Source organism: Hyalella azteca, unplaced genomic scaffold (assembly GCF_000764305.2).
Source record: "Hyalella azteca isolate HAZT.00-mixed unplaced genomic scaffold, Hazt_2.0.2 contig16588, whole genome shotgun sequence".
In the NCBI taxonomy this organism is placed as follows: Eukaryota; Metazoa; Arthropoda; class Malacostraca; order Amphipoda; family Hyalellidae; genus Hyalella; species Hyalella azteca.
This window is the reverse complement of record NW_025946404.1, coordinates 497,156-507,613: the sequence shown is the minus strand read 5'-3', so window position 1 is coordinate 507,613 and position 10,458 is coordinate 497,156. Positions and strand designations below refer to the sequence as shown.

The 10,458-nt window shown below is 42.4% G+C and overlaps 1 protein-coding gene across 1 annotated transcript in view; it reads left to right on the top strand.

The window, feature by feature from the left end:
- Positions 1-1,741: 1,741 nt before the first annotated feature.
- The window catches only part of LOC108669076 (roundabout homolog 2), a 44,987-nt gene continuing 36,270 nt past the window's right edge, over positions 1,742-10,458 (top strand). The window contains exons 1-4 of the mRNA XM_047884951.1: positions 1,742-1,751; positions 2,291-2,414; positions 3,743-3,930; positions 8,219-8,375. Of these exons, the coding sequence (XP_047740907.1) occupies positions 1,742-1,751; positions 2,291-2,414; positions 3,743-3,930; positions 8,219-8,375 (479 nt within the window). The remainder of the gene's footprint in view (positions 1,752-2,290; positions 2,415-3,742; positions 3,931-8,218; positions 8,376-10,458) is intronic.

Sequence of the window (10,458 nt, the reverse complement as noted above, 5' to 3'; positions counted from 1 at the left end):
ACTTCTGCTTACACTATACCATCATCCCCATATACCATCATCACATCCACCATCATACCACCACCTCCCAACCCCGACCTCAGCGTCATCAGCATTCACTAGAGCGCCTGCCGTCCTGGCGGTTGTTTCTCTTAACGCGCGGCTAATTTGTGTTGTTTGAACGCAAGTTTGTCGATAGTGCGGCGACGGCGCGAAGTTTGGTCTAGAGCGCCGAGCACTCGTGTACGATTGCAACAAACACGACGACGTCGGCTTCACTAAACACGATCTAACGTTGCAAATACAGCTTCACCTAAAACTAAACGCGATCTTACGTTGCGAGTACAGCCTGGCGTCGGCCTGACCTGACACCGAACACGATCTGACGTTGCCAGTACAGCCTGCCGTCGGCATGACCTGACACTAAACACCATCTGACGTTGCCAGTACAGCCTGGCGTCGGCATGACCTGACACTAAACACCATCTGACGTTGCCAGTATTGCCAGTACAGCCTGCCGTCGGCCTGACCTGACACTAAACACGATCTGACGTTGCCAGTACAGCCTGGCGTCGGCCTGACCTGACACTAAACACGATCTGACGTTGCGAGGCGTTTGCCTGAACTGACAATCGTATTTTAATTCTTGACGACAATATGTCAGCGACCGCCGCTTAGCAAGAAGCCCATATGGGGCTCGTTTGGGTCAATTAAATTCCTGTTAACAAGGCGCTTAGCCACAACCAAGGAATATTTAAACTTCAATGTAATATATCGTTATAATATAAAGTATTTTGCTGTTTATGTGCCATAAATTATAGAATATGAATCGGATGAGAAATTATTAATAATGAAGTAGTTGAAATTTTTCATTAAAATTTGACAAGACAATGAACTAAATTCAATGTCGTTAGATGCCTAATATATCATACCTGATGAAATTAAGTCATAATGAATAACGTGACTTTATTCCTTATTGCAGGGAACTTTTACCAAATCTTTAGCAAAAAATTGTGAATAATGAAAATAAATTCCATCAATTTTCTTAGTATGAAACGTCATTAAATGAACTTTGATGCTAATTGCGATAGACTTTGCGCACCGTGTCTCCTTCACCCCGCTTCAGATTTTTCTATTTCATATCCGTTTGACGGAACTGATAATTACAAAAAATAAATAATAACCAATTTCGAATGAAAAACTAGATTGCTGTATATTTTTCTCTATATTACGTCCATCTCCAGAAAAGTTCTAAGCGTTCCCTTCAGTTATTGGAGCGCTGGTATACCATAAAAATATAACTCAGTACTCACTGCAGTGAGTGACAGAGAGCGCATTTTCTCGTCGACGAAAACTTGAGGTCACGGACGGACAGACAGGCAGACGGACATGGCGAGCACAATAGTGCATTTTTTCCATAAATGAGAAAATGCGCTAAAAAGATGTCCGCTGCATTGATACCGCGCAAGTCTGGCCTTGCGTATTGCCGGTTTCCGCTCGAAATCGTCGACATTTTGCCGCGTTCCGTTTGACGCACAAATTACGGAACACAAACTTAGGAGCCCTGCGGAAAAACCCATGGAGTTGGAATGCTAAGAGGCTTTCAGCCTCGATTTTTGCTTTGGAACTTGCAAGGAAGTTTGCTGCGCACTGTAGAGCGGCTAATGAAAATGTGCAGGTTCAGGTTGAATTTTTGTTGAATAGTCGTCGGGCCGACTGTTATTTGCTTGTAAAAATTTGTATCTTTTCTCTTCTCTTAAGAATGACTGGAGGTAGTGAGCTCATGATGGATGGCCGTCGATAGGCCGCCGATTATACAGCCCTAGTAGAATAGTCCATTTTTTTCGCAGTGACTATTTTATTGTCTATACTCTGTTATAGTCGAGATTTTCTGACGGAGGAATTTGTGTACAATTATTTACCAATAATTTTTGGCTCTTTTCCTTTTTAATTGTAGAAATCGTATGAACTGGGACTTGTTACATCATTTGAAGGAAGAAAAAATTTTTGCTATTGTTTCTTGGCTCGATTACTAACCGTAGTAATGAATCCAAAAAGAAAGTAGACGATTACTAGATCTGAACAAATTAGGATGGCCAAAAGACTTGATGCCACTAAATGTTTTTTTTAATGATAATTTTGAGCCTCGTCGATGCATGTTGTAAACCGACAAAGAATTGACATACGAAAAATTAAGATTTTGCTCATTAATATAGCATAATGATACTTACATCAATATTTAGAGTTAATTATGAATTATTATGATAATTTTGTTGTTAAGTCATAACATAGAATATTCCCTCCTCCTCAGGTGCCGGGGGCTCCCCCCCACGGGTGATAGAGCATCCCAAGTCCCTGGTGGTGTCGCGAGGGGAACCTGCCACCCTCAACTGCGCCGCCGAGGGCAGCCCTCAGCCGAGGATTGCATGGACCAGGTACGATCTCTCACCATTATAACCTGTCAATTTGTTACATAAATAATTTAAAACAAATTTAGTTTGTACAAATTTTCCTTATTTTAATTATCTAATTTCTTCTTGGACTTTTAATTTTAGCGCATTTGCGTACTCGGTGGTCTAAGTTTTAATGAATGGTTCTAAGTTGTCGAGTGACTGGAAGAATTTATTTAATTGATTCGAGTGCTTATATTTGTATACTTTGTCTCTGTATATCTCACTCTCTTTGTCTATTGTTCTATCTTCATCAATTATCACGTTACGACTGTCTCAGCTTTACTTTACTTTATTCTTTACTTATTTCATATTTAAACTTGTATTCATAATTAAAAGGCTCAATTATAGCTAGAAATTACAGTTTTTTATTTGTGCCTCATCATCATCTGGAAGCTAGCACTTTTCATAATCCATAAGTTTACTTTTATTTACCATTCCTAAGCTATTATTTCAAGTGCCTCGAAATTTTCATTTTCCCATAACATTAATTTACCGCATTCGCCAACTCTGACCTCATGAGCTCTGCGCCTGCGCTCTGAGCAACTCTGACCTCATGAGCTCTGCGCCTGCGCTCTGAGCAACTCTGACCTCATGAGCTCTGCGCCTGCGCTCTGAGCAACTCTGACCTCATGAGCTCTGCGCCTGCGCTCTGAGCAACTCTGACCTCATGAGCTCTGCGTCTGCGCTCTGAGCAACTCTGACCTCATGAGCTCTGCGTCTGCGCTCTGAGCAACTCTGACCTCATGAACTCTGCGCCTGCGCTCTGAGCAACTCTGACCTCATAAGCTCTAGGAAAAATGCTTGCGGAGAATTGAGGCATTAAACATCGATTGTTAATATTTTGCTCAAAATGTTTGCCGTTATTTATGTTGAGTTCATCCTCTCTTAATTGGCGCTGGGCAATACTCGAGTAATTAGGCATCAGTGGGATCAAGTAATTGCCCCTAATTACCCAATTAGCCTATAATTAGATGCCTGGTTGCTGGTCGCAATGCCCCAAAACTTGCTCCAACGCCTGATTGCCGCTATCAGCTCCCGCTGAGATATTAATTTTATCTTCTTTTGATCGTAAATTATACGATGGTTACGTGCATTACGACGATCGTCAATTTGGCTTACACGCCTACGGTCGATAGAATAACGTAGAAATTTTGTAATTTTTCTGAAGGGTCTGAAATGCATGTTTAAAATTTTTTAATGAATTTCCAGCTAATTCATGCACATCTCTTTGCACTAATTCATGCACATCTCTTTGCACGTATAAAATAATAATAAAACTCCTGATGAAAGCGACATTTGTTTGTTGGCAGGGACGGCGAGGCGGTGGTGACGTCAGAGCAGGATCCTCTGTCACACCGCCTGCTGCTGCCCTCAGGATCCCTCTTCATCCTGTCGACCAAGCAGGGCAAGAAGGACTCCGACGCAGGACTGTACCGCTGCGTCGCTAGGAACCCTCACGGACAGGCCTTCTCGCGCAACGCCTCCCTCACCATCGCAGGTTCATATCATTGACAAACTTAAATTGCACTAACGATCATTGGCAATTATCATATATAATTTGTTCTATATCTGTAAACTGTACCATATAACATCTGTAAACATTTGTTATATTAAAATTAAAATAAATTAATTTTCAATTTATCAATTTATATCAAGTATCAATTTAACCCTCTACCGCCTGACATGAGTAACCGGAGCAATATTGTCACGCGCCTACTTCCCAAAAAGGATAGGTTCTAGTGAGCGCAAAATGACTTGCACTGATGGTTGCCGCCACCTACGACAACTTTAAAATGTTCTCTGTTGCGTAGAAACGTTCTCAGGTTGCTACACTTAATTGTTTATGTATAATTTAAGTTGAAAGTTTTGATCCCGGTGAGTGACATGCTGCGGTAGAGGGTTAAATTGCACTAACGATCATTGGTAATTATTAATTTTTAAAAATTAGTCTTCTTAAAATTGAAATAAAATAATTAAAATCAATTTAAATGAACTTTATGCACCTGCAAGACCTGCAAGCATAGCAGTACGGTGCGAATGATCGAGTTTTTACTGAATTTTGTTTAACTTGTGTCAGCAAACCTTATGAGGTACGGAACTGTGGCGTATCACGCACCGTGTAGCGTATCACGCACCGTGTGGCGTATCACGCACCGTGTTGCGTATCACGCACCATGTTGCGTATCACGCACCGTGTTGCGTATCACGCACCGTGACATTGACTGCATCAACCATTGTTCGCTGCAGTCATTGACTGCATCAACCATTGTCTGCTGCAACCATTGACTGCATCAACCATTGTCTTGGCTCTTTATTGACGCTATAAACCATTTCCCCGATCCACTCTAGACTCTATTACCTATTGTCCCTAGAACTATTGGTTTCTATTATGCCTAGTCTCTATCTAACACCAACTCCACTAACCGTTTAATCTAATTACTATTCGAGAGAATGAGAATAGCAACATAACGCCACGAAAACACCTGCTCTATACCAGCAACACCAGTCCCACACCTTTATACCAGCAACATCCGGCCACCTTTACACCAATACCACTGTGGTCCTTTAACCGCATTTGACCTTTAATTAGTCTCGAGGGCCCGTGAAAAATTATTGCATTTCTATCATCTTACTCTAATCCTAAATGTGATTTAGTACGTAACTATTGTCCTCTCTTTTTACCATTATTTCCAGTTTTACAGCTTGATTCCTACCATTACGGAAGCATTTCTTTTCTTTGCCTCACTCCATGTAACAGCGGAGTTTTTGCTGCGAATGTCCACCGCATTCGAACTTACCATCTCGTCGACGCTCGTTCTGAAGTTAACCAACGCCACGGCCATTTGCTCGGCTTCAAAGCTTTCCATCTGTCTTATCTGTCCGTCAATCCGTTGGTGTGTCCATCTGACGCCGGCTTTGGTCCGGTTTATCGGACCGTGATCGGGCTGGTCTGACAAAGCGGTCCATCGTTATCGCCGGCTCGGGCTGACAAGCCAGCGACCTTCCGATGTGCCGGAAGTTTGGGACTCATTTTTTACACGTCTGACAAATGTATTTCGCTTGCGCCCCGCATGCTGCTGTATGCATGAGATAAGCGGCCGTCTGGACCTTAGTCCTTATCCTTACGACCTCGTATGAAAAGTGGACAAACTGTCCATGTATGTATAACCCGGAGAGAACTTAAGCAATGCTGCTGGCATATTTCGCGTTGTTGTTCTGCATGCGTATGTCGAAAAAATCGCATGCACACTGCACAATAGCGGTGTACCATGATAATTTTTTGGTATCGTTGGTGAAGATAGATGTATGTGTCTTTGAACGTGAATAACCGAAGGAATTCTCCTATAAAAATACTTGGTGAATATGAGTGTTTTATTCGTTATTCTCCCTGAGCTCCTAAGGCATGCAATTCATTCTCTTGATTCAATTGATGCCGGCCAAGTCCCTAATGTATTTTCAACGGAAAAGCTCCAATCGCGATCGTACTTCTATTTCCAATTGAACTATTTTACAATGCGCACAACTTCGTACCAATGTTATATTTCTCTTATTATCATTCATTGAACTATTTAAATCCTTGGTATGATTATTTCTTTCCCCGAGCTTATTACCGCCTAACGATCAATGTTCTCAACTTTCACTTTCATTTCATTTTCTCCGTTTTTAGCGTCGATTTCGGTTGCTCTGCTCCCAATTTTCCGTAACTCCGAACTCGCCTCATTCTTCCTTCCTGCCCCCGGACTCGAAGTTCAGGCATAAAGTTCGACTCGAACACAGCCATGCCGACCGGGGAACATTTCATAAGACAACTTCCATCATCTGAGATTGTCCTAAGTTTTGTCTAGCGACTTTATGGAAACTTGGAGGCAACTTAACCCAAAGCTTGACCATAACTTGAGACAACTTCCAGGAAAGTTTCGAAGCAAGAGACATCTTTGAAACACGAGTTTATTTTTTCATTATCAAGTTTTGTCGAGGCTGCTTCCTCACTTTCCTTGTGGACGATAAACATTATTCGTCATTATTTTGCATTGGAGAAGCAATAATTTATGAACAATATTATATATGCCTTAAACCTTGTAGATATGATACCTGCATTCTAGGCGAAATTATTTGGATGACATTATCTAGAACTTGCTATTATATTGAAAATATCCACGAGTGAGTGCGATGTTTTTTTATTTCATTTTTTACATTATGGGTTGAATTAGATTTAAAATACATATGAGCTCCATAGTGTCTGCTTGATGTAGCATTATTGCCCACATCAATTGTTTAACAGTGATAGCCATTTAACCCAATATTGAGAGCCGACCATGTAGGGCCTTATCAAAAGCCGACCAGTGGGACCTAATATTGAGAGCTGCATTGCTTCTTATCTGCTCCGGCTCATGATTAGAGCCTGACCCGAGCCGTGGCATTGAGTCTTATCTGCTCCGGCTCATCACGAGAGCCTGACCCGAGCCGTGGCATTGAGTCTTATCTGCTCCGGCTCACCACTAGAGCCTGACCCGAGCCGTAGCATTGAGTCTTATCTGCTCCGGCTCATCACGAGAGCCTGGCCCGAGCCATGGCATTGAGTCTTATCTGCTCCGGCTCATCATGCCACAGCCTCAGACGAGCCATCGATCATCCGGCGCCGACAGGCTCCTTTCACGCGCCTCGCCAGCGGCCATACGAAGAGCTTCGCCGAAATTGCGCGGGCTAAACTAAGCCTAGGGTTTCCATGCCTAATATTTTTTAATAGATTAGCCCCGGATGTGGTCAGAGGGATGAAAGAAATGGATTTATGCTCAACAGACAGCTCCTGCCAGGATATTTATTACTTTAATCCCAGTCGTGGCAAAATAAGTGTTTTCTGACCTGCTTTGAACATGACGACGGGGGATTTTTCAGTAGCGTTGCTGGTCTAGGCCACGTAAAATTTGTGCATGGATTCCTATATTGTATTTATGCGTACATTTAATGACCAGATAATGCATTATAATTTCCAAGGAGTCGAACAATTCTTTAGATGACGTTAATTGCAATGGTAGATCAAAAGGCAAATTTAGCATATAATAATAATATATTAACGGCGTTTCGAATGTAGCAACATTCATTTTCAAGTTAAGAGAAGCATTAAATAGTGAAATTTTGTTGGACATAAGTACATAATACACGTAAATAGGAAATACAACACAAATGTTCGAACCAGAAAGTCTCTTCGCAAACAATCTCAAATTATTTCTATATGAACACATTTAACGCTTGAGAATAAATTGAGAACGTAACGCTTGTGACTAGGTTTGCTGATGCATCGAAAATTGTCTTTATTTGCTGAAGACAATTTCGGTTTGCTGATGAAAATTGTCTTCATCGAAAATTGTCTTCATTTGCTGCGTTGTTCTAGGTTCACTTCAGGTATCGTCAGCTGGGGTGAAATGACCCAAATTTCACACTTTCTATCGTTTTATCAGTTCTATATCTAATCATCGAATATTATAATATTGAAACTACTGTATACTCTAAAATTATATATTTTAAAATGTTTCTTGAAGTGCTAACAAAATTTTATTAATTCAATTAAAACTATTGAAACCTCTCATTCATTTTACAATATTATTATTATTTGCTTCTGATTTTTAGGCTAAAGTTACCTTTAATTCCTTCACAAGCCCTTCACTCCCCCTACTCCCCCTTCACACGCCCTCCACTCCCCCTATTCCCCCTTCACACGCCCTTCACTTTCCCTCACTCCCCCTTCACATGCCCTTCACTCCCAATACTCCCTTTTCACCCCCCAGTGCTGCGGGAGGAGTTCCGGGAGGTGCCGCTGGACGTGAGCGTCGCGTCAGGGGGGGCGGCGGAGCTGCGCTGCGCCCCCCCTCGGGGGCACCCGCCCCCCACCCTCTCCTGGACCCGCAACGGCCACGAGATCGACTTCACCTCACTGGGTGACAGGTGAACCCCCTCCACTCTCCACAGGCAGGTGACCCCCCCTCGCACCCCACCCTCTACAGGCAGGTACCCTCCACAGGCAGGTGAACCCCCCCTCGCACCCCACCTTCCACAGGCAGATGTTGAATCTTGGATTGCTATGCAGGATCTACCCAACCCAACTCCACAATTCCGGTGTTCACAACGAGTTAAAACTCTTCTGCTTTGATCTGACTCGAAAAGATCTTGATATAATAATTATTCAGTCGTCGAGGATACAAAACTGATTTACACTAATTATTTTCTTTATATCACTCAAATTTTCAAGCTTCCCAAAGTGACTATCGAATTTATTTTGTCGTTTGCAAAGTTGCAATTTTGCCATCGTGAAAATCGATTTCGACTGGAAATAAGAGCTACGGGCGATAAACTAGCTACGAAAACGCTCTGCAGTCGAAAATTTAGAACTTACAAATGAATATTGGACTCCCAAAATATCTACCCCGAATTATTCTACAAACCCCAAAAATATGTAAATATATGAAATCTGACAGACAAGTGATCCTCCCATTTAGAATTTAAACGTTGTAATAATATTTATATATAACTTTTAACATACGCACAACTCCACTTATGTGGTCAGGCTACTGTGATCGCACCACCACGTTAGTATTGCTTGTTTTCTGTAATAATATTTGTATTTGTTAACTTAAACCTATAATTTGTGAAAAGGCTAGTCACGCTTGTAGTGTACCGGGTTCTTTATAAAGCAATTATCGATAGGAAGGATTTTTGATACAGCATTTAGTCCAATATACGATGTCATAAATGAAAGTTTTATTTGTTTACTAGTATAAAGTAAGTAAAAATACTTGCAAATATGACAACTCATACCTTTGACTTGCGTATCAAAATCCTACCTAAATATGAGTGTTCAAGAGACCGTTCTCTCTGTTCACTAAATGCGTAACTATTTATCTAGAAAGATTAAATTCAAATTAGCTAAGAAATACGCAGATGCAAAATAAATAAGCATAACTTATATATACATAACTTACATTAAAACTACTAGGATAGAAAAAGCTCTACTCTTTCATAGCCTTTGCGTCAATTGCCTTATTCTTTGTTTTTTTTTTTTTTCATTTCACCCACGTCAAATAAAACTAAAGTAAAACGTCGCAAATGAAACTCGTCTCTTTCTTGTCTTTCTCGTCTCTTTCGTACGTTTCTCTCTCTTTACCACCTCGTACGTCTTTCTCTCTACCACCTCGTACGTCTCTCTACCACCTCGTACGTCTCTCTCTCTACCACTCGTACGTCTCTCTCTCTACCACCTCGTACGTCTCTCTCTCTACCACCTCGTACGTCTCTCTCTCTACCACCTCGTACGTCTCTCTCTCTCTACCACCTCGTACGTCTCTCTCTCTCCCCCACCTCGTACGTCTCTCTCTCTCTACCACCTCGTACGTCTCTCTCTCTCCACCACCTCGTACGTCTCTCTCTCTCTACCACCTCGTACGTCTCTCTCTCTCCACCACCTCGTACGTCTCTCTACCACCTCGTACGTCTCTCTCTCTACCACCTCGTACGTCTCTCTCTCTACCACCTGGTACGTCTCTCTCTCTACCACCTGGTACGTCTCTCTCTCTACCACCTCGTACGTCTCTCTCTCTCTACCACCTCGTACGTCTCTCTCTCTCTACCACTCGTACGTCTCTCTCTCTCTACCACTCGTACGTCTCTCTCTCTCTACCACTCATACGTCTCTCTCTCTCTACCACCCGTACGTCTCTCTCTCTCTACCACTCGTACGTCTCTCTCTACCACCTCGTACGTCTCTCTACCACCTCGTACGTCTCTCTCTACCACCTCGTACGTCTCTCTCTACCACCTCGTACGTCTCTCTCTACCACCTCGTACGTCTCTCTCTACCACCTCGTACGTCTCACTCTACCACCTCGTACGTCTCTCTCTACCACCCCGTACGTCTCTCTCTACCACTTCGTACGTCTCTCTCTACCACCTCGTACGTCTCTCTACCACCTCGTACGTCTCTCTACCACCCCGTACGTCTCTCTCTACCACTTCGTACGTCTCTCTCTACCAC